This window comes from Entelurus aequoreus, linkage group LG01, assembly GCF_033978785.1.
Source record: "Entelurus aequoreus isolate RoL-2023_Sb linkage group LG01, RoL_Eaeq_v1.1, whole genome shotgun sequence".
NCBI lineage: Eukaryota > Metazoa > Chordata > Actinopteri > Syngnathiformes > Syngnathidae > Entelurus > Entelurus aequoreus.
Window position 1 is genome coordinate 18,975,563 of NC_084731.1, and position 26,053 is coordinate 19,001,615.

Sequence of the window (26,053 nt, forward strand, 5' to 3'; positions counted from 1 at the left end):
GTGATTGCCTTATTTTTTCAGTTTTTGTTTTGTTTATTTATTTTTTGTTCAACTTATCTTGCTTGTTTATTCTTTTCATTGATTGTTTGTTCTATTAATTTCTATGAGTGTGTGCACTGGGTAGGGGTACAAACTTGTAGTTTTTAGGCAACAATAACTTTTCTTGTCAACTGGGTCATACATGTCCTGTAGCCTTTTTTACTACTCTAGAGTCTACGCCCCTGGTGGGTGGGTGCGTGTGGGTGTGGGTGCCTGTGTGTGCATATGTGATATATTGTTTTGTATTGATTTGTTGCATTGGATGTTCTAATGCACTACCGGCAAAGAGATACCAAGAAAATGTTTCTTTTGTGCGAAGGGGCAGGAAATATAAGATTTTCTTCATCCTGTTCCTTTTCGACATGGCTGTGTATTGAATGCAGTAAGGTATGTGAGATTGTTGAAATGTTGTTGAAATGTACACATCCAAGTACGAAATAAATAAATAATTGAATTGAATTGAATTGAATAATTGAATAATTGAATTGAATTGAATTGAATTGAATTGAATTGAATTGAAATTGAATTGAATAGTTTTCCTTTTAGCAGAATTACAGTAGGTTTGGGTTCCTATGTGTTTCTATGTACTGTGCAGAATGATTCTCACGACGTCTGTGCTGTATTTTCTTGGTTCAGGTACGTGGCTGAAGTCGGATGAGACGGTCGCCTTGAAGACAAAGAGAGCAGACTTTGTTGCCGCTATGCTGCGCGACCGCATGGTGGTAGCAGGAGGACTTGGTGAGGCTTTGCACATGTAACCTTGATTCGTGGCCCACATCTTGGTTGCACAGTTTTTCGGGTTCTATAAGGTAGAAGAAAATGGTAAAACCCTGCTGCTATGGTGCTTTATGTTTAATCACCGTAATGCATTTCTGGTTTTATTGGTCACTCCCAGTCACTGTGTCGTGATGATCTGACCAGGTCATGAGCCGTCTGCGCTGGACACGGTGGAGGCTTTCCATCCTCAGAAGAAGAAGTGGGAGAGGCTGGCTCCAATGGCGTTCCCCCGCTGCACGGCCTCCTCCATCGTCATCAGAGATCGCCTCCTAGTAGTGGGTGGAGTTAACCAGGTGAATTATTTCGCTTTCATTTATTATTATTTGTTTACAGTAGAGATGTCCGATAAAATCGGACTGCCGATATTATCGGCCGATAAATGCTTTATAATGTAATATCGGAAATTATCGGTATCGGTTTCAAAATTATCGGTATCGGTTTCAAAAAGTAAAATGTATGACTTTTTAAAACGCCGCTGTATACACGGACGTAGGGAGAAGTACAGAGCGCCAATAAACCTTAAAGGCACTGCCTTTGCGTGTCGGCCCAATCACATAATATCTACAGCTTTTCACACACACAAGTGAATGCAAGGCATACTTGGTCAACAGCCATACAGGTCACACTGAGGGTGGCCGTATGAACAACTTTACCACTGTTACAAATATGCGCCACACTGTGAACCCACACCAAACAAGAATGACAAACACATTTCGGGAGAACATCCACACCGTAACACAACATAAACACAACAGGACAAATACCCAGAACCCCTTGCAGCACTAACTCTTCCGGGACGCTACAATATACACCCCCCGCTGTCCCCTACACACACACCTCAACCCCGCCCACCTCAACCTCCCCATGCTCTCTCAGGGAGAGCACGTCCCAAATTCCAAGCTGCTGTTTTGAGGCATGTTAAAAAAAAATAATGCACTTTGTGACTTCAATAATAAATATGGCAGTGCCATGTTGGCATTTTTTTTCCATAAATTGAGTTGATTTATTTTGGAAAACCTTGTTACATTGTTTAATGCATCCAGCGGAGCATCACAACAAAATTACGCATAATATTGTGTTAATTCCACCACTGTATATATCGGTATCGGTTGATATCGGAATCGGTAATTAAGAGTTGGACAATATCGGAATATCGGATATCGGCAAAAAAGCCATTATCGGACATCTCTATTAATTAGGTATTATTAAGTACTTATTAATGCCATATTCTGCATGGCCTTATTATACAACCAGTAAGCCATCAGAATGATTGCTTTTTAGTAACCCTAACCCTAACCCTAACCCTTATATGTTCCCCTAGTGTCCAAATAATTCTAAATTAAGTCTTTGCTTATTTACGGTATAGCTCAATTGGTAGAGCGGTCGTGCCAGCAACTCCCCACCCACACTCAAACACACCTCAACCCCCCCCCCACCCCCAACCCCGCCCACCTCAACCTCCTCATGCTCTCTCAGGGAGAGCATGTCCCAAATTCCAAGCTGCTGTTTTGAGGCATGTTAAAAAAAAAAAAGCACTTTGTGACTTCAATAATAAATATGGCAGTGCCATGTTGGCATTTTTTTCCATAACTTGAGTTGATTTATTTTGGAAAACCTTGTTACATTGTTTAATGCATCCAGCGGGGCATCACAACAAAATTAGGCATAATAATGTGTTAATTCCGCGACTGTATATATCGGTATCGGTTGATATCGGAATCGGTAATTAAGAGTTGGACAATATCGGAATATCGGATATCGGCAAAAAAGCCATTATCGGACATCTCTATTAATTAGGTATTATTAAGTACTTATTAATGCCATATTCTGCATGGCCTTATTATACAACCAGTAAGCCATCAGAATGATTGCTTATTAGTAACCCTAACCCTAACCCTAACCCTTATATGTTCCCCTAGTGTCCAAATAATTCTAAATTAAGTCTTTGTTTATTTACGGTATAGCTCAATTGGTAGAGCGGTCGTGCCAGCAACTCCCCACCCACACACAAACACACCCCAACCCCGCCCACCTCAACCTCCTCATGCTCTTTCAGGGAGAGCATGTCCCAAATTCCAAGCTGCTGTTTTGAGGCATGTTAAAAAAAAAAAGCACTTTGTGACTTCAATAATAAATATGGCAGTGCCATGTTGGCATTTTTTTCCATAACTTGAGTTGATTTATTTTGGAAAACCTTGTTACATTGTTTAATGCATCCAGCGGGGCATCACAACAAAATTAGGCATAATAATGTGTTAATTCCGCGACTGTATATATCGGTATCGGTTGATATCGGAATCTGTAATTAAGAGTTGGACAATATCGGAATATCGGACATCGGCAAAAAAGCCATTATCGGACATCTCTAGTTTACAGTGGTACAGTGCTCGGGTTTTTGTACACTCCACTTTTTGTGGGAATCCGTTTTCAACAAAAAAATCTGCAAAAAAATTGCCACGTTTTACAATCTCTCCGTTATTGTACAATAAAAGAACAAACTATCGTAAATTCTGGACTATAAGCACTACTGCGGCTTATAAAACAGAGCGCCTAATTTATAGATTTTTCTTCGCTGACTGCAATAATAAAAATGATTATACTGTATTTTTCGGACTTATACTCAGGAGCGACTTATGTGTGAAATTATTAACACATTAGCGTAAAATATCAAATAATATTATTTAGCTCATTCACGTAAGAGACTAGACGTATAAGATTTCATGGGATTTAGCGATTAGGAGTGACAGATTGTTTGGTAAATGTATAGCATGTTCTATATGTTATAGTTATTTGAATGACTCTTACCATAATATGTTCACATACCAGGCACGTTCTCAGTTGGTTATTTATGCCTCATATAACGTACACTTATTCAGCCTGTTGTTCACTATTCTTTATTTATTTTAAATTGCCTTTCAAATGTCTATTCTTGGTGTTGGCTTTTATCAAATACATTTCCCCAAAAAATGCGACTTATACTCCAGTGCGACTTATATATGTTTTTTTCCTCCTTTATTATGCATTTTCGGACGGTGCGACTTATACTCCAGAGCGACTTATACTCCGAAAAATACGGTATATATATTTTTTAAATGATCAAAAACCCTAAAAGGGCGTTTTATTGTTTGTGATATGGCGCCATCTTTTGGACGAACTCGCTCACTGCAGATGCTGCTGTGTCCTTCAATTTATCGTTAGTGTTTGGGGTTTTTTCAACCAGAGTGCTGTTTTGTCGTCTAGCCGTCCATAGCGTTTCTACTCGTACGGATTCTTAATTTATCACTCCAAGCAACGTTTTTAGTTTTACAATATAACTAAAACTGTTTATACTTACTAAACCGTCCCATGTGTGATGTCTGTAGGAGTGTTTTCATGCATATTTGTACGTTCTATCGTGATGTAATGACGCTACCCTCGTTAAAATTAGCTAAAATGCGTCAAACACTTTTGTGTGTTAGTGCAATTAACTCACAACGGCATTGTTTTTGTATTGTTTCAGTTACACAAATTCCTCAGTAAATTCACCAAGACGTCGCTGTGAGTATTGAATATATTTAGCTGATTGTAGAACTAGTGGGTCCATGACGATGACTTCTGTTTGGTTTGATCAGCCGTTTTACTGCCATGTTACAGACACCGTTTAGAAACAATTAAGGTATGTAATGTAATAATCACTTACAGAATCTTCCTGTGTAAATAACTCTTATTGCAATGTATACATCTGCGGCTAATTTATGGAAAATGTTTTTTCTTCTAAAATATAGTGGGTGCGGCTTATATTCCGGTGCGCTATGTAGTCTGGAAAATACGGTAATACATTTGCCAGTGTACCATTCTGTGGAATCGAAGAAGAAATAAAGAATAACAAGTTTGTGATTCACCTCTGTACTTTTTTGTAGTACCGTATTTTTTGGATTATAAATCGCTCCGGAGTATGAATCGCACCGGCCGAAAATGCATAATAAAGAAGGAAAAAAACATATATAAGTCGCACTAGAGTATAAGTCACATTTTTGGGGGAAATTTATTTGATAAAATCCAACACCAAGAATAGACATTAGAAAGGCAATTTAAAATAAATAAAAATAGTGAACAACAGGCTGAATAAGTGTACGTTATATGAGGCATAAATAACCAACTGAGAACGTGCCTGGTATGTTAACGTAACATATTATGGTAAGAGTCATTCAAATAACTATAACATATAGAACATGCTATACGTTTACCAAACAATCTGTCACTCCTAATCGCTAATCTCAGTTTTTATAAGTTACCGCCAATGTTGAAATCATCAATTTTCATAGGTACGGACGCACTAGCAGGTAGCATCGTTTTTTTCACAACATTTGACCCGCCCCCGCCAAATTTTTATTGGTTGACGTGTGTGTGTGACGATTGCTGATATACGTCTAGTCTCTTACGTGAATGAGATAAATAACATGATTTGATATTTTACGGTAATGTGTTAATAATTTTACACATAAGTCGCTCCTGAGTATAAGTCGCACCCCCGGCCAAACTATGAAAAAAACTGCGATTTATAATCCGTAAAATACGGTAAGTATGACTGAGAAAAAAGTCCATAGGGCCTAAAAAAGTTAAGGGTGCCTGCACTTTGATGAAGAAGATGAGAAACTCTTTTGAATCAAGCAAAGTACAAAGGTGGCGTCCGCTTAGTTAACCCTCTTTGCCTTTTTAACAAAGATAAAAGTGATTAATTTATTCGTTTCATTCATCATTTAAATCTATTTTACATTGTTTTCTATTTGGAAAACTGCAATTATTCTCTATTAAATGAGTTTTGTGCACATATTTTTCAGTGTCAATAACAGATTATTTGGATTTGCATTATTTCTTATGGGGAAAATTGCTTCTTTTATCGTTCCTTTTAGAATGGAACACTAATGAAAACCAAGGTACCATAGTATTAATTATTGAAATACATCCAAAGTGTTGCGATATGCAATTTTTTTCATAATCTCTTTATTCTTTGCTCCCAGGTACCCAGCCCAGCGCATGAGATTCTGTATGTCAAAGAAGAGGAATACCTGTAGCCGGACCCAGGATGAAAGTGCATCAGTAGGAGCGGCCTTCTTAGTCACACAGTATTTGCAATATACTTTTAGTTGTGGACTATCTGAGCCAACCATGTGAAAGTGTTCTTTTCATAGCGACCGCGTGAGACCACACTGCCATCTGTCGGGCTGGAATAACACTGCAGCCTGCATGGAGACTCGGCGTCAAGAGCAGGGGTGTCCAAACAGGGTTTGATACATTTTCTACAGTAAAGATGCTCAAATCAATCCCGTGTAGGTCAAAGTACGCTCAGCTGTCTGAACAAAAATATCCACAAAGCAGATTAGGGCATCATTTTTCCCACAGGGGGTGTTGGGTTGCTAAAAGTGACTACAAAAAACTGAAGACAAAACAAATACCGGTATATTTACTTATAACTACCGTATTTCCCGGACCATAGGGCGCACCGGATTATAAGGCGCACTGCTGATGAGCGGGTCTAGTCAGGTTTATTTTCATACAAAAGGTGCAATAATAGGATAATAGGGCGTATTAAAGGGGTCATATTATTTTTATTTTTTTTGGTGGTCCACATAACATGTAATGGTGGTTCTTTGGTCAAAATGTTGCATAGATTTATGTTTTACAGATCATCTTCAAGTCGCTTCAAGATGCGCCGTTTTGTGGGTGGTCTTATTTACGTGGCTCACCTTCGACAGCGTCTTCTCCCCGTCATCTTTGTTGTAGCGGTGTAGCGTGCAAGGACGGGAGAGGAAGAAGTGTCAAAAGATGGAGCTAACTGTTTTAATGACATTCAGACTTTACTTCAATTAATAACGGAGCAGCATCTCCTCATCTGTGGCTCACTAGTGCAACAACAAGGCCGGAAATGTGTCCCGTGAAAAACCGTCCGACCGGAACTCTCTATCAATCAATCAATCAATGTTTACTAAAGTTCCTTGGGTGAATAATGTAAACTCACTACACCGGTATGTTTTAGCGCTTTCATGGCGAGTTTACTGACAGATATAAGTAGAGATGTCTGATAATATCGGCCTGCCGATATTATCGGCCGATAAATGCTTTAAAATGTGATATTGGAAATTATCGGTATCGGTTTTTTTATTACTGGTATCGGTTTTGTTTTTTTGGTTGTTTTTTTTTAATTAAATCAACATAAAAAACACAAAATACACCTACAATTAGTGCACCAACACAAAAAACCTCCCTCCCCCATTCACACTCATTCACACAAAAGGGTTGTTTCTTTCTGTTATTAATATTCTGGTTCCTACATTATATATCAATATAGATCAATACAGTCTGCAAGGGATACAGTCCGTAAGCACACATGATTGTGCGTGCTGCTGGTCCACTAATAGTACTAACCTTTAACAGTTAATTTTACTCATTTTTATTAAATACTAGTTTCTATGTAACTGTTTTTATATTGTTTTACTTTCTTTTTTATTCAAGAAAATGTTTTTATTTTATTTATCTTATTTTATTTTATTAATTTTTGTAAAAAGTACCTTATCTTCACCATACCTGGTTGTCCAAATTAGGCATAATAATGTGTTAATTCCACATCTGTATATATCGGTATCGGTTGATATCGGTATCGGTAATTAAGAGTTGGACAATATCGGAATATCGGATATCGGCAAAAAAGCCATTATCGGACATCCCTAGATATAAGTAAGAACTTTACACTACTTTATATTAGAAATGGCAACATCGGAGGATGAATGTCCCACAACAAGAAGATAGAGAAAAAGAAGAACCACGGACTACAAAGGCGGATGCGCGCAAATTTTCAGGACTTATACAGATCCCAAATACAGATCAGCAGCTACCAGAAGGTAAGAAAAGTTTCTTTTGCATAATATTGCGAAACAAAACGCCAGATAATGTCTTACCTTATACACACACCATAATAATACTCATATGTTGAAGCACAGTACAATCCATCAAGCGGTTCGGCTTCATAGCTTACCAAAGTCGTACTAAAACATTTTGATAGATTTTTGAGCGCCGTGTGTAATGTTCTATATTTTCAATGGAACATATAAAATGTTGGTGGTGTTTAATTGAGTCATATTGCAGTCTACACGTATCTCTTATGTGCGGCTGCCATCATATTGCCGTCTACACGTATCTCGTATGTTTGACTGCCATCTACTGGTCACACTTATCATTTCACCATGCACCAAATAAAATAGCTTCAAGGTCGGTAAGCAAAACCAGAATTATTCTGTACATTAGGCGCACCGGGTTATAAGGCGCACTGTCGAGTTTTGAGAAAATGAAAGGATTTTAAGTGCGCCTTATAGTCCGAAAAATACGGTACATTTACTTCTAACTATACTTCTTTTTGTCTTTTCTGTTTGTCAGAAGACAAAACCGTCTGGAGGTAATATCTGTTCGGCAGGGTTTTACAGCAGCATCTGGAGCCTGTATGTATCCACTAGATTTGTCACTAGATTATTTTTTTACATAAGTGCTTTGATTACTCGCTAAATGTATTTTTACCCACGAGTAAAAATAAACAGACAACATGCTTTTTTCCAAAATACTGTACGTTGTTTGTTGCTTGGCCAATGCTAACAGCGTATTAAATGCTGCAACAGAACCAAACATGTTTTGATTCAAACTTAACCAGTCTGAAAACTCTGTGAACACACCAACTTGTACCAGGTGATGGCGTTAAAAGTCATGGTTGTTCGTCTCTCGGCTGCTTCCTAGGCTATTCGCCGTCTCTTTTTTAGCTTCATAACCCGACTTCCTTGGGCTTTGCTTCCACGCTGGAAATGAAAAAAAATCTCCCCAATTTTTTTTTTTCTTTGAAGCAATCATGACAGTTAATGATGCCGTACATTTGCGCCATATTTTGAACTTGTTAAAGGGAAAAAAAAGAGTCTTGTATTAAGCCATGAAAATACAGTTAGACTTCCTTTTTATTGTCATTCAAATTTGAACTTTACAGCACAGATAAGAACGAAATTTCGTTACATAAGCTCATGGTAGTGCAGGATAAAAAAGCAATAAGGTGCATATATAAATAAATAAATATATACACTACCGTTCAAAAGTTTGGGGTCACCCAAACAATTTTGTGGAATAGCCTTCATTTCTAAGAACAAGAATAGACTGTCGAGTTTCAGATGAAAGTTCTCTTTTTCTGGCCATTTTGAGCGTTTAATTGACTCCACAAATGTGATGCTCCAGAAACTCAATCTGCTCAAAGGAAGGTCAGTTTTGTAGCTCCTGTAACGAGCTAAACTGTTTTCAGATGTGTGAACATGATTGCACAAGGGTTTTCTAATCATCAATTAGCCTTCTGAGCCAATGAGCAAACACATTGTACCATTAGAACACTGGAGTGATAGTTGCTGGAAATGGGCCTCTATACACCTATGTAGATATTGCACCAAAAACCAGACATTTGCAGCTAGAATAGTCATTTACCACATTAGCAATGTATAGAGTGTATTTCTTTAAAGTTAAGACTAGTTTAAAGTTATCTTCATTGAAAAGTACAGTGCTTTTCCTTCAAAAATAAGGACATTTCAATGTGACCCCAAACTTTTGAACGGTAGTGTATAAATAATATACAAATATATATATAAAATAAATAAATATATCTAAATAAATAAATAGATGACTGTACAGATAAATATATTGCACTTTTTCACATGCGTCCACTTTTATGGATGCATGTTATATTGTCTTTTTTATTCCAGCGAGTTAATCCATTTTGGGGGGAGTTGAGGGGATAATTTAATTATGATGCGTTCAAGTTAAATATGCAAATAAGTCCAGCAAGACCCACAATGCAAGTCGTATCCATGTCACATTTTCAAGCCCTACACTGCAAAAAGTCAGTGTTCAAAAACAATTTTAAAAAATACAAAAATTAGGGGTATTTTATTTGAATTAAGCAAAATTATCTGCCAATAGAACAAGAAAATTCGGCTTGTCAAGACATTCCAAAACAAGTCAAATTAGCTAACCTCAATGAACCCAAAAATACCTTAAAATAAGTATTTTCTCACTAATAACAAGTGCACTTTTCTTGGTAGAAAAAAAAGAAGAGACCTTTTTGCTCAATATGTTGAAAAATATTCTTAAATTAAGTAAATGCTGGTGCCATTATCTTGACATAATGATATGCGCTCGGCATCATGATTATTTTTTTTCATGCTTGAAGTAAGAAATTATTACTTTAAAAAAGTAGTTTTATACTTGTGAGTGTTGATGACGCAGCTTTGCAACACTTGATATTCTAGTTTCAAGCAATATAGGTCATCAAATCTCAGCAACAAGCTGTAATATCTTACTGAGATCATTTAGGACCAAAACCCTTAAAACAAGTAAAACACTAACATAAAATCTGCTTAGTGAGAAGAATTATCTTATCAGACAGAAAATAAGCAAATATCACCCTTATTTGAGATATTTAATCTTACTTAGATTTCAGTTTTTGCAGTGTATTGAGACACCTAGAAACATACGTTGAGGTAAAGATAAAAAGAGCGTCATGTTACTCTGTATTAACTCTAAAAAAGCAATTGGGCATATCTGCTGTCTTTAAACATCATACTAACGCACGTTTAAACGATTTCATCGGGACTGTGATCATTAACGAAATGTCTATTTTATTTAAAAAAATAAACATAATGTATCGTCTACAAATTGATTAAATTGATTTTTTGATAGTTAATATCAACACACATACAAACATTTGTACTAAAGAGAACTCTTAACATCACCAATACCATCAGAGTGTCTATAATAACAAGTAACATCTCTACTTATATCTGTCAGTAAACTCGCCATGAAAGCGCTAAAACATACCGGTGTAGTGAGTTTACATTATTCACCCAAGGAACTTTAGTAAACATTCATTGATTGATTGATAGAGAGTTCCGGGACGGCATGGCGTAGTGGGTAGAGCGCCCGTGTCAGAAACCTGAGGGTCGCAGGTTCGCTCCCCGCCTCTTACCATGCCGTTGTGTCCTTGGGCAGGACACTTCACCCTTGCCCCCGGTGCCGCTCACACCGGTGAATGAATGTTGAATGAATGATAGGTGGTGGTCGGAGGGGCCGTAGGCGCAAATTGGCAGCCACGCTTCCGTCAGTCTACCCCAGGGCAGCTGTGGCTACAAAGTAGCTTACCACCACCAGGTGTGAATGAATGATGTGTTTTTAACATGTAAAGCGACTTTGGGTACTTAGAAAAGCGCTATATAAATCCCAGGTATTATTATTAAATCCCAGGTATTAAGTAAAACAACGTTTAATCTACAGATTATTATTTACATCTAGCCGGGGAGAAGAAGCTGTTGTAGCGTGCATACACACACTACAGACTAGGTGCATTATAAAGTGTGTATGACCAATCGTGACCAAGTAGCGCCAAGTTTATTAATTATTAATTGATGTATTATTAATGTATGGGAACCACTGGTGTAATAATATATCTCATCTATATTCATATAGATGCTTGAACCTGGGTCCTCTGAATGAGGCATCAAGCTAAAATATTGATGTGCAGCACAAACTTTTAAGGTGTCAGGAGTGAGGTTTATCAACGCACACTTGCACAGCTGCACCACCCGGCCCCCGGGGCCGCCCTTTGGACACCCCTGATGGTGAAGAGGAACTGTTTTCATAGCTTTCATAGTAAATAATTGTACAGGATAAACTATTTTGTCGCTCACGTCTTACATTGAATAGAGATTTATGCACACATGCTTTCCAGTGTTGAGGTCTGGTTATAATAACATGCAGCTTCTACTCTGCTCGGGTTAGTACGAAATCCACAAGTTTTGACAAGTTACGGCTGCAGTGGGGATGTCATGTCACCTATAAGCTTTTGCACTAAATATATAGAAAATAAGTAGCAGAATTTCTATTAGCTCTGTGTGGAAAACATGTTACTGTCAGTCCGCTCTGTGTTGTAGCAGTGCACATCTGTATTTATGTAGAAAGGTTTACAGTAATAATACATGACAAATGATAATAATAAGTAAATAGGTGGCGGTACAATATAGTAAAAAAAAAAAAGGGGCAAATGAACTCAAGCTTTTACACCAACAGCAATACAATTTTCTCGATTTTTATTAACACCCCTCTCAGGTCGCGATGTCACAGATTGGATTTTTGCCTAAGATAAAGTGATTGTTATGATATCAAGTTTGTCTGTGTCTATTATTATTTATTCATGTTATCAGAGTTATCCATGTCACCAACACTTTAAATGTCTTAAAAGCGACATAGAAAACCCAAAACCAGTGACGTTGGCACGTTGTGTAAATGGTAAATAAAAACAGAATACAATGATTTACAAACCTTTTTCAACCAAGATTCAATTGAATGGACTGCAAAGACAAGATATTTAATGTTCGAGCTGGTAAACTTACTTATTTTTTGCAAATATTAGCTCATTTGGAATTTGATGCCTGCAACATGTTTAAAAGAAGCTGGCACAAGTGGTAAAAAAGACTGAGAAAGTTGAGGAATGCTCATCAAACACTTATTTGGAACATCCCACAGGTGAACAGGCTAATTGGGAACAGGTGGGTGCCATGATTGGGTATAAAAGCAGCTTCCGTGAAATGCTCAGTCATTCACAAACAAGGATGGGGCGAGCGTCACCACTTTGGGAACAAATGTGTGAGCAAATTGTCAAACAGTTTAAGAACAACATTTCTCAACCAGCTATTGCAAGGAATTTAGGGATTTGGCCACCTACAGTCCGTAATATCATCAAAAAGTTCAGAGAATCTGGAGAAATCACTGCATGTAACCGGCTTGGCCGAAAACCAACATTGAATGCCCGTGACCTTCGATCCCTCAGGCGGTACTGCGTCAAAAAGCGACATCAGTGTGTAAAGGATATCGCCACATGGGCTCAGGAACACTTCAGAAAACCACTGTCAGTAACTACAGTTTGTTGCTACATCTGTATGTGCAAGTTAAAACTCTACTATGCAAAGCCAAAGCCATTTATCAACAACACCCAGAAACGTCGCCAACTTCGCTGGGCCCGAGCTCATCTAAGATGGACTGATGCAAAGTGGAAAAGTTTTCTGTGGTCTGACGAGTCCACATTTCAAATTGTTTTTTGGAAACTGTGGACGTCGTGTCCTCCCGACCAAAAAGGAAAAGAACCATCCGGATTGTTATAGGCGCAAAGTTGAAAAGCCAACATCTGTGATGGTATGGGGGTGTATTAGTGCCCAAGACATGGGTAACTTACACATCTGTGAAGGCACCATTAATGCTGAAAGGTACATACAGGTTTTGGAACAACATACTGTATTTCCTGGAATTGCCGCCGGGTATATAGTATGCGCATGCCTCGATTTACCGCTGGGTCAAACTCCTTTCGCAAAATAATTAGCGCATGCCTAGAATTACCGCCGGGTAAGTCACGTACCTACTAAATTTTGCGTACGGGGGTTGGGGTCAAAATCCTGGAGAAAAATGCGTACGTAATTGTTGAATGACCCCTTGTAAAAAATAAAGAGTGTCACGTTATAATTGCCTTTTCAGACCCAAACAAAAAGATCTCCCGGGATGATTCATTGTGCTTGAAATTTTATTGCGGCATTAAGCGATGTCATGATTATCCTTACATCACACTCAAATTTATAAGCGCATGCCTAAATTTACCGCATGCCTTTGGTAAGCGTCGGAGTGAGAAGAGGTTTTAAATTAATTACCGCAGGTGCGCTAATTCAAGGAAATACGGTATGTTGCCACCCAAGCAAAGGCTTTTTTTATGGACGCCCCTGCTTATGTCAGCAAGACAATGCCAAGCCACATTCTACACTTGTTACAACAGCGTAACTTCGTAGAAAAAGAGTGCGGGTACTAGACTGGCCTGCCTGTAGTCCAGACCTGTCTCCCATTGAAAATGTGTGGCGCATTATGAAGCGTAAAATACCACAACGGAGACCCCTGGACTGTTGAACAACTTAAGCTGTACATCAAGCAAGAATGGGAAAGAATTCCACCTGAATAGCTTCAAAAATTGGTCTCCTCAGTTCCCAAACGTTTACTGAGTGTTGTTAAAAGGAAAGGCCATGTAACACAGTGGTAAAAATGCCCCTGTGACAACGTTTTTGCAATGTGTTGTTGCCATTAAATTCTAAGTTAATGATTATTTGCAAAAAAAACTTAAGTTTCTCAGTTCGAACATTAAATATCTTGTCTTTGCAGTCTATTCAATTGAATATAAGTTGAAAAGGATTTGCAAATCATTGTATTCTGTTTTTATTTACCATTTACACAACGTGCCAACTTCACTGGTTTTGGGTTTTGCACAATGTAGGGATGTCGCGGTATGAACATTTCTTATCACGGTTGTTGTGACCAAAATTATCACCGTTATTATTATCGCGGTAACCAAGTTTTATTTTAAAACACAAACAACACATTCAAAATGATTTCCTTTGTATAAGAAACATTATTGTAGATTAAAAAAAAAACATTGTTTCATGGACCTTAAGTAGAAATTGAATGTGCAAATGAAAGCAACACAAGCATTATAAACAAAGTAATATGGCAGAAAAAAAACAAATAAATGTGAAAATTGTGCAAGAAAGCACTATATTGACATAGGAGATAAAAAATAAATAAAACTATTGTAAGAATTTTAAAAGATGGCACCTACAATGTATGAAACACTGACATTTATTCCTTGCAGAGAAACAACTCTTATGGCCGCCAACGCGACCACTCCAAAGAGCCGCATCGTTGGCGAACGACCCATCTCTGCTACTTTTGTCTGACACCACTGATTTTCTTTTCGGTCCGATACCGAGCAAACTTCAGGCTGATATTGGTGATACCGATCCGATACTTTGTGCAAAAATATACCTAATGTGTCTAATTTATTTGAGAATCGACGTTAGCGCATAATGATCTGGTATTGGCGTTATCGAAATTTCAGTATCGATCCGCACGCCAACGCTTGCACAGCTGTGACGTCAGCAAAATGGCAGCGTGTCAGGTAAGCTAGCTAGTATACAAAAGTGTTTGTTTTACGAGTACATGTCATTTTAGAATAATTTATCAGTTATATTGTTTTTATAAGGTGTCAAATATTACATTTCCGCTATTCTCACGTACATTCGTTGAAACAAGCAAGCTACTGGGCTTTTAGCATTTGACAGTAAATCCTATTGAAATCCTGACATTTGACACAAAAGTAAAAATGGTAATAAACCACTTTTAATTATTTTTGAACTATCATGTGGTATTTGGTTCAATTCAAAGTACTTGTGTGGTACTACTAAGCACAACAAAAAAGTGCTAAGTTTAGTTATTTTCCAATAAAGAAGACATTATTACTGTGAACGTCCAATGTAATTTATGTAACATTAATAATTAGTTCTATTTTAGAAGGAAAAACAAACACCAGCAAGTTCTAAGTGCACTTAGGTACATACACTACCGTTCAAAAGTTTGGGGTCACCCAAACAATTTTGTGGAATAGCCTTCATTTCTAAGAACAAGAATAGACTGTCGAGTTTCAGATTAAAGTTCTCTTTTTCTGGCCATTTTGAGCGTTTAATTGACCCCACAAATGTGATGCTCCAGAAACTCAATCTGCTCAAAGGAAGGTCAGTTTTGTAGCTTCTGTAACGAGCTAAACTGTTTTCAGATGTGTGAACATGATTGCACAAGGGTTTTCTAATCATCAATTAGCCTTCTGAGCCAATGAGCAAACACATTGTACCATTAGAACACTGGAGTGATAGTTGCTGGAAATGGGCCTCTATACACCTATGTAGATATTGCACCAAAAACCAGACATTTGCAGCTAGAATAGTCATTTACCACATTAGCAATGTATAGAGTGTATTTCTTTAAAGTTAAGACTACTTTAAAGTTATCTTCATTGAAAAGTACAGTGCTTTTCCTTCAAAAATAAGGACATTTCAATGTGACCCCAAACTTTTGAACGGTAGTGTATATCACCCATTATTTTATTTATTTTCAAAAATGAATCTGGTTCGCCATGTGTTCAATGTTCTTTTCTTTAATGTCCACTAGATGGCAGTGAATGCATTCATGAGTAAAGCCAACACAACATCAGCTTCCCTGAATCAAAGGAAAAACATTGTACTGGTAAGTCCAAATATGCAACCTGTGTAACTAATGTGTGTATGTATATATATGTATATATACATATATATATTTTGTATGCATATGTGTATATGTGTGTGATGACTGTATTATGCTGATAGTATATATTTTTACCATGAATTGATTAACGTAGACCCCACGTTGAAAAACTTACTCGGGTGTTACCATTTAGTGGTCAATTGTACGGAATATGTACTGTACTGTGCAATCTACTAATAAAAGTTTCAATCAATCAATCAATATATAGAGTACAGGCCAAAAGTTTGGACACACCTTCTCATTCAATGCGTTTTCTTTATTTTCATGACTATTTACATTGTAGATTGTCACTGAAGGCATCAAAACTATGACATGTGGAGTTATGTACTTATGTGTACAGCTCTGGTAATGGGTACATTCACACCCACCTGCACAAATGTACTTCAAAATGTAACAATCAAAATAAATATGACTTTTTTTTGTTTACTAGGGCATGCATATATAATATGCATTAGTTTGACCATTTAAAATCAACGATAATGAAAAGGAGATGCTTGGAAATAGCATAAAAATGCCCCAAAAACTTGGAAAAACGCGATTCATAGCGTCACTTTTTGGTATAACCATCATGAGCGTTCTCTTCAGGTGTATTTCTTTTATATTTTGATAAATCATCATATTTATGTATTACTAAATTTAAGTAGGTATTAATCAATCTTTAAGCTGTGTGTATTTGATTTCAGTTTGCTTTTGACATCTTATTTACAATTGTAGTTGAAACTTTTACAACCTTGTGTTGTGCTCATGATGGCGTAACCAAACTAGATTTCATTTAATGATCTTATTTTGAATATTTATTCCCTTTTTTACATTTAGTATATTTAAATATACTGTGTTTTATGCTTTTTTCTTTTTGGAACATGTACTATACATATTATACAATAAAGTCCTACATAAAATTATGTTTCTAGCAATACTTTAATTTTGCCTTTGAAAGTAACACTCCAATGTCCATTAGTGGAGCTGTATACTTAACAAAAAAAAAGGTGAAATAACTGAAAACATGTTTTATATTCTAGTTTTTTCAAAATAGCCATCCTTTGCTCTGATTACTGCTTTGCACACTCTTGGCATTCTCTGGATGAGCTTCGAGCACACGTGTGAAGTGAAAAACCATTTCAGGTGACTACCTCTTGAAGCTCATCCAGATTTTTTAGAAAAAATCTGGGTAAAAATCTGGGGCTTTAGCCCATGTAGCCACCTCTTAATGCTGTCCCTAGTTGACGTAAAGTGAAGAAATGTGACCCCGTGTTTCCTGAAGCACCTCTTGTAAGTTGATTTGGCTTGATTCGCTTCTAACGTACCATACGGCTCACACAACAGCTTAATAGGGGTTTTCTATGAGACCCCAAACTTTTGAACGATAGTGTATACCTCAGATCTCCACCAAGGCCAAACTAAAGTGAAACGATCGATGTGGACTCGCGTGTTTGTCTTAGTTTTCTGTACACCTGTCACGTCAGGTCTCACATACTGTCATGTTTCCTTAGTATTGTGTTTATTTCCTGGTCAGCGCTTTTATTTTAGTCCCACTTCCTGATTGTCTCCCTGAGCGTTTTTTGGCAGCCTAGCCACACCTTCAATTTGTCCTTCAACTTATGACTGTTCGCCCTCTAGACGGGGTTCGAGGATTTTTCTATATTACTGACTTTGTTAGCATGCATGTGAGCTGCTTATGTCACATGTGTTAAGATTTACAAGACTTCTCTTACCTGCACGTCGTCCTCCTGTCTCACGTTGCATGTTGGTGTCACAAAAATCGCAGCCATGCAAGATTGTGGCAGAATCTTTGAGCCAGAAAGTGACTTCGCGGGGACACGACTTGGAGCCGTCATTCTGAACTGCAGAGTTCCTGGAGAATATGAAGGCCGGGTTTGTGCTATTCCAACCCTGGGCAAGCTCATTCTTTCTCCCTTAAGTTTGGCAGATACCAGCTCCCTGGCTTTCAAAAGCAGTTTTGCTGGTGTGTGCTTCTCTGCTTCCCAAGCTTGAGCACCACCTACTCCTACCCCGAGGCTTCCCAAAGCCTGAGTTTTGCCCGTGCCCGCTCCACTGCTTTTGAAGGCCCAAGCGTTGCGTACTCCGGCTCCAAGACTTCCCAGAACCCAGCCTCTTTTTGTGCTGGCGCCTCCTCAGCTCAAAACTCCACTTCCTGCTGGTTAAGTGAAAGCTCCTCTAGAACCCACCGCGCTGTCCATCCTGGCGTCGTGTTGGGACTCAGCACGTGACATGTTGTTTTCCCTCCTCCTAGCCACCTTACGCCCTTCCCTGGCTTCTACGGCGGAGGACGCCACCGACCAACAGCTCCTTCCTCTGAAAAAGTGTCTGGCGTCAGCTTCGTGAGGGGAGAGCTACTACTAGCGCACTGCTCTGCTAATTGCTGATGTGTCCGTCACAGACGATATTGTCTCTTCCTGAATAATAATAATGGATTAGATTTTATATCGCGCTTTTCTATTGTTAGATACTCAAAGCGTTCACAGAGAAGTGGGAACCCATCATTCATCCACACCTGGTGGTGGTAAGCTACATTTGTAGCCACAGCTGCCCTGGGGTAGACTGACGGAAGCGAGGCTGCCAGTTTGCGCTTACGGCCCCTCCGACCACCACCTATCATTCATTCATGATTCATTCCCAAGTGTGAGCGGCACTGGGGTCAAGGGTGAAGTGTCCTGCCCGAAGACACAACGGCAGCGATTTTGGATGTCAAGAGGCGGGGAGCGAACCCAAAACCCTCAGGTTTCTGGCACGGCCGCTCTACCCACTACGCCCCTCTCCTCCTGAAAGGCCGCCAAGGCCGATGTCTGTTGCCCGGCAAGACCACCGTTGCCGTCTCATTGCCCGGCAAGGCCATCTCTACGTCCGTCACCAGTTCCGCCTCCTGTGGTTCTGCTCCGGATGTCATCTCCAAGAGGGCTCGCTTCAAACGACACCGTCACCTCCAGCGGGGCCACTACCTCGACGATGCTCGACTGAGCGCCCTCTCCGCGTTCGACCTCCACAACAGCCAATGGAGCATGTGGAGAATGCATATATGTTTAAGAGTTCTTTCTTTATTCGTAGTCATGTTTAAAACAGCTAGTGTTTTTCCATTTGTACTCTTTCTATTTTTTTAGGAATATGTCCGCAAGTAAACTGTGTGTGTTACCTTGAAGGCTTGCAAGGTAGGAGTTGGAGTACTCCCTTATATCTTATCTGTAGTAGAACAATGTGCCTGTATTCCTTTCTGGACAGGGTGGGGGCTGTTTTCGCATACAAGAAGTTGTCTCTTCCTGTTTGAATGTTAGACCATCCCGAGATGACGGTATGACTGTATTGATGTGGGCTGGTCTCCTAAAGCTTTAGTAAAACTTGATAATATTCCTATTCTGTCTTGATGGTTTTTCTTACTCTGCATATATGTCATCTGAAAGAACTTGGGATTGACCAGTGACTTTAATTCCCTGGGAGGGAAGTCTGGTCAGACGCATTAAGCACCATGCCAATCGTCCTATTCGTCTACCACAAGGATAACCTTTCATGAATGCTCTCCGTGCCATCAGCAGCGACTCCCGGGACTTGGCCGTGGACCTAAGCGGCTGCTGAGGTTGTATGTCCGCTTGCATCTGCCTCTTCTTCGGCCACGAATGTGGCCATTCTGTGGTTCCTCCCTACATCGCGCTTCAACTATTGCGGTTCAACTATTGCCTAAATTGAGTCTTATTCATGTATTTTATGTGTTTCAGTGCGGTATTTGTCTTATTTTCTTTTGGTGTGGTAGTAAAGATATTCACCAAGTGGGAATTCCGTTTCTGGGTTAAGGGTGAACATTACGAACAACATGGCAGCTAATCTCGAAAACAATCAAGTTGACAAACTTCAACACCTGCCTCATCAACAACGCACATTGGTGAGACTTTGACGTGAGCGATGTCAAAAGACGAGACGTGAGACGTGCTAGTACCGAAGTGCCCCTTAGTACTAACAGGACTGCTATCAGCAATGAGCAGTTGTCTAGGCAATGCTAAGTGAAAATTACATTTCTTGAAGCACTTCATCTTCAACATCATCAACTTCACATGACTTTGGTGAACCTTTGACGTGAGCGATGTGTAAGAACTACGAAATGCTAACAACACAGAATGCTAACAACACGGCTAATGGTCGTAGTTGCGACTGTCAGGTTGAGCAACTTATGCCCGTGGTTTCAACACATCAAAGTCCTGTTCTTACTTAGAGGAATGACGAAGTAACTGTAAGTAAGGCCAGAGCAATGATATTTGGAAGATACTCCAGGCTACTGAGTGAGTACTGATATATATGGTAGTACGCACTCAAGGTTACTAAACCTACTCAGTGGTCTAGTGGTTAGAGTGTCCGCCCTGAGATCGGTAGGTTGTGAGTTCAAACCCTGGCCGAGTCATACCAAACACTATAAAAATGGGACCCATTACCTCCCTGCTTAGCACTCAACATCAAGGGTTGGAATTGGGGGTTAAATCACCAAAAATTATTCCCGGGCGTGGCCACCGCTGCTGCCCACTGCTCCCCTCCCCTCCCAGGGGGTGATCAAGGGTGATGGGTCAAATGCAGAGAATAATTTCGCCACACCTAGTGTGTGTGTGACAATCATTGGTACTTTAACTATATTGGGTGAAATGAGTGTAAAAGTGAAGATATCTGTGTTAATTCTTGTTTGAAGGTCTCTAATTATGGTAAAAACAACAATTATTTCAAAGGTCAAAAACAGTCTTTTTATGCTCTAACTATAAAAATATTAGATTTATTAATAATGATCCATAGTCAGGCCTGGAACCAATTAGCGTAGGTAAACAAAGGATGACTGCAGTTATTTATTGATCCTGCTGTCTTTCCTGTCCTTTGTTTTGTTTTGATTTGTTTTGTTTTTTGTTTTCCAATGATTGCTGTGGAAATTGTAATTAAAACTATACGACTCAAAGTGCACAGTACAGAATAATGGTGTGCTCTCAAAACCTGTTTCCCCCCATTCCAAAAGTCCAATCAAATTCTGATTTATACTAATTTCAGGTGTTCTCAGGCTTAGCGTAAATCATACCTCTGTCTTTTTTTTCTTCCATTTAGATTACTTGGTACTGCACTGCTGTGAATAATTTCCGCTTGTTGTGAATGTCTGCCAAAATGTCATATTGGAACCGGACACATTCACCTGTTGCATAACTTCTTGGAACACAAGTATTTGCTTGGCACATGGCACATTCTAAAAATATTTTTTGTGGAAGATTTGGCATATTTTGTGTGTTTGCCATAAAAAAAACAACATAGTTTTCGTTGACAGAAAGAGCAGAAAACAAACAAACAGAAAAACAACTTAGAATTGTCGGATAGATCTCAAGTTGATTTAAGAGTTAAATAAATAATGCATGTATGCCCTGGCACACCATTATCATCATTTCATGAACGAAGCAAAACCCCTTTTACACTTTTATGCTGAAATAAATCCACCTACAACTTAAATTAAATACAAATATAGAAAAAACTACCGGCAGCGGTAAAGTTTAGATCCATGAAGGAAAGAAGAAAGTGAATAAATGTTTATAACTGAATACATTTACATAAGCATAAAAAATTGTTTTCTTTTGTATTATTTTTTGTAATGAATTAAGTAACGTTTATGACAACCTTTTTCCAAAACACAATATAGAATGTGAGATATAACAGGATAATGCATACATTTATCATTTGTTTTCAAAACGCTTACAAAAAAGTGGGACCCCAAAAATTTACTGTGGGACCCCATTTTTATGACTTGATGGGGTCCCTGGACCCCATTTTGAAAATTCCTAGCGCCAACATATATGTGTGTGTGTATATATATATGTGTATATATGTATATCTATATATACCGTATATGTATATATGTATGTATACTGCATATATATATATATATATATATATATATATATATATATATATATATATATATATATATATATATATATATATATATATATATATATATATTAGGGCTGCAACTAACGATTAATTTGATAATCGATTAGTCTGTCGATTATTACATCGATTAATAATCGGATAAAAGAGACAAACTACATTTCTATCCTTTCCAGTATTTTGTTGAAAAAAACAGCATACTGGCACCATACTTATTTAGATTATTGTTTCTCAGCTGTTTGTACATATTCCAGTTTATAAATAAAGGTTTATTAAAAAAAATAAAAATAATTGCCTCTGCGCATGCGCATAGCATAGATCCAACGAATCGATGACTAAATTAATCGCCAACTATTTTTATAATCGATTTTAATCGATTAGTTGTTGCAGCCCTAATATATATACATATATATATATATATATATATATATATATATATATATATATATATATATATATATATATATATATATATATATATATATATATATATATATATATATTTATGTGTATATGTATATATGCATATGTGTATATGTACATATATATATATATATATATATATATATATATATATATATATATATATATATATATATATATATATATATATATATATATATATATATTTATGTGTATATGTATATATGCATATGTGTATATGTACATATGACTATGTATATCAGAGGTGTCAAACTTGTTTTCATTGGGGGCCACATAAAAGTTATGGCTGCCCTCAGCGGGCCACTTGTAACAGTGAACAATATACACATTTTAAATTGCTTCATTACACAATTATTTATTGTTATATATGTTTACGTACACTGTAAGAAAAGCAGGCAAAGAGTAAAGTTTAGCTGCCAAATATACCATGTTTTTTACAATGTATACTGTAAATGTAAATGGGGGAAAAAGTACCACTGTTTTACTGTAAAATCTAGGGTCGTTGTTTTTAAGGTGTAAATGGAAAAACAATATTACACATTTTTTGTCTCATGTTTTTACGGTTAAATTCTGGCAACTGAGCTACCAGTTTTTTACGGAAAAATAATATTTACATTGTACAATTTGATGGATTAGTTGCTTCAAAATCATTTGTCAAGCAGATATTTAAGTACTTATTTTGATGTTAGGAATGTGTGATAATATATTTGTTGCAATATTAGATTAAGTTTAAAATATATGATATTGCATACAGTACATGTATTTTTTCTGTCAAAATAGAAAGTTGACTACATTTCGAAACAAATAGACGCATGGTAATTCCAGGCCTTTTGCGGGCCACATAAAATGACGTGGCGGGCCAGATGTGGCCCCCGGGCCTTGAGTTTGACACTTATGATGTATATCAATCAATCAAAGTTTACTTATATACCCTTTAATCACAAATGTGTCAAAGGGCTGCACAAGCCACAACGACATCAGGGCAAGAAAAAAGTCAACCCAATGGGAACAACGACAAACCTCGGAAGGGACCGCAGATGTGGGGATGTTGTTTTGTTGTTTAATGGCTGAGCTATGTGCCGTCTGCATTCGGTTACTCTTCACCTACCTGCAAACACTCTCAGCGGCACGTTGTTGAACGAGGGCGAGCTGGTTAATTTGTAAGACTCTGTTCGTTACTTTCTAACAACTTTGTTTCCATTCGCAATGACGTGTACTTCACAAGAGTTCATTACGTGACTGCAAGTGAAGGCGCAGTATTTGCTGGGAACTTCTTTTATGAAGAAATACACCGTTTTCAAGAATTTGGGGGTATTCGGCTTTTGGGGAATGTTTCAGGATGAAACTAATATGCACCTTTAACGTAATTTGACCTTGTCTAAACTTGACTTTGCATGGTAGTGATGTGCGGATCGATACTGAAATATCGATACCAGATTTTTATCCTCTAATACTGATTCTCAAATCAAAATATTGATACTTTTGATACTATAGGACAGGGGTGCCCAAACTTTTTCCCCCAAGGGCTACGTCCTGACAAGTCAAAGTAAAAAAAAATGCTAAAAACAGATATTGTGTCAGATTTGTATTACCCGTCAATATTATTAGTATTAGAACATTTCAGCTTGTTCTCATTATTATTTTTTTTTTTTTTACATGTTTACAGTTGTTATTTGTCCATGTAAGAATAAAATACAAATTATAATAATACGATTAACATTTATCTTCACATTTAACTTAGTGGTTGTAACGAGAGCATTTACAGTTCCTTTTAATACTTCTGATTTGTTCATATTCTTTAAAACACAGTTGCGTCATCATCCTTAAACTCAGCAACCAGCGTTTAAAGGCCTACTGAAAGCCACTACTACCGACCACACAGTCTGATAGTTTATATATCAATGATGAAATCTTAACATTGCAACACATGCCAATACGGCCGGGTTAACTTATAAAGTGCAATTTAAAATTTCCCGGGGAACTTCCGGTTCAAAACGCCTTTGAGGATGACGTATGCGCGTGACGTAGCCAGTAGAACACAGGTATGGCTTCCCCATTGAAGCCAATACGAAATAGCTGTTTTCATCTCATTATTGCACAGTATTCTGGACATCTGTGTTGGTGAATCTGTTGCAATTTGTTCATTGCATTATGGAGAAAGAAGCTGAGCAAGCAAAGAAGAAAGTCGGTGCGAAGCGGAGTATTTTGCGAGGGAAGTCAGCAACACAACACAGTCGGTGTTTCATTGTTTACATTCCCGAAAGATGCAGTCAAGATCGAAGAACTCGGACAACAGAGACTCTTACCAGGAGGACTTTGACTTTGTTAACAGACGCAGACGCGATACCGTGAGTACGCTTCCAAACATTTGATCGCTTGCTATAACTAGCTCGAGCTAGTAGCTAGGAGCTAGGAGCTAGCATAACAAACACCTAGGTGTTTGTTATGCGGGATTAATTTGTGGCATATTAAATATAAGCCTGGTTGTGTTGTGGCTAATAGAGTATATATATGTCTTGTGTTTATTTACTGTTGTAGTCATTCCCAGCTGAATATCAGGTCCCACCCGCGCGCTTCGAAACATTTGATTGCTTGCCCGTACGTGCGTGTCATGTACGTAACTTTGGTTAAATATATAAGCTTTATGAACCTTGGGTTAGGTGAACGGTTCTTTGGGCTGAGTGAGTGTGTGTGTTGTGCAGGTGTTTGAATTGTATTGGCTGGTTATATATACGGGATCCCGTCCATATTACCCGCTCGAGCTATAACTACCTCGAGCTAGTAGCTAGGAGCTAGCATAACAAACACCTAGGTGTTTTTATGTGGGATTAATTTGTGGCATATTAAATATAAGCCTGGTTGTGTTGTGGCTAATAGAGTATATATATGTCTTGTGTTTATTTACTGTTTTAGTCATTTCCAGCTGAATATCAGGTCACCCCCGGCTCTCACAGCATCTTCCCTATCTGAATCGCTTCCACTCCCCACTAGTCCTTCACTTGCACTTTACTCATCCACAAATCTTTCTTCATCCTCGCTCAAATTAATGGGGAAATCGTCGCTTTCTTGGTCCGAATCTCTCTCACTTCATGCGGCCATCATTGTAAACAATAGGGAACTTTGCGTATATGTTCAATTGACTACGTCACGCTACTTCCGGTAGGGGCAAGCCTTTTTTTTATCAGATACCAAAAGTTGCGGTCTTTATCATCGTTGTTCTATACTAAATCCTTTCAGCAAAAATATGGCAATATCGCGAAATGATCAAGTATGACACATAGAATAGATCTGCTATCCCCGTTTAAATTTTAAAAAAATATTTCAGTAGGCCTTTAAACTTCATGATGTGTAACACTCTGGAGGAAAGCAGCTGCTGCCCAAGGAAGTCCTAAAAGGCCATGCCATGATGCAAAAGCGGTGGGTGGACATTGTTGTTTAATCTAATTTGGATGCTAATTCTTTTGATTTGAGTATCCATGCTATGTTAAAACTAATTCCTGACTTTGTTTTATTTCAATTTAAGTTGAGAACATTCTAACAACAAAGCCCGGTCGTGAACGCATCATGCAAGAGTATGAAAAAAACAAATCTCATCCAAATGCAACCAAAAGACAGACGCTAAACATACTGGCTGCTGAGAGGACAGAAGCACACATTAAGAATCATA

General features: G+C 38.0%; 2 protein-coding genes across 3 annotated transcripts in view; both read left to right on the plus strand.

The window, feature by feature from the left end:
* klhdc8a (kelch domain containing 8A) overlaps positions 1–9,031 on the plus strand; it is a 76,194-nt gene extending 67,163 nt beyond the window's left edge. Inside the window, exons 6-8 of the mRNA XM_062045281.1 lie at positions 676–777; positions 961–1,109; positions 5,817–9,031. Coding sequence (XP_061901265.1) covers positions 676–777; positions 961–1,109; positions 5,817–5,870 — 305 coding nt within the window. The 3' untranslated portion in view covers positions 5,871–9,031. The remainder of the gene's footprint in view (positions 1–675; positions 778–960; positions 1,110–5,816) is intronic.
* A 5,760-nt stretch (positions 9,032–14,791) lies between these two features.
* The window catches only part of slc41a1 (solute carrier family 41 member 1), a 123,311-nt gene continuing 112,049 nt past the window's right edge, over positions 14,792–26,053 (plus strand). The window contains exons 1-2 of one of the 2 annotated variants that reach the window (XM_062045262.1): positions 14,792–14,854; positions 15,901–15,975. The gene's annotated coding sequence lies outside the window, so the exon portion shown is untranslated. The remainder of the gene's footprint in view (positions 14,855–15,900; positions 15,976–26,053) is intronic. The other variant, XM_062045269.1, reaches the window with a different exon arrangement.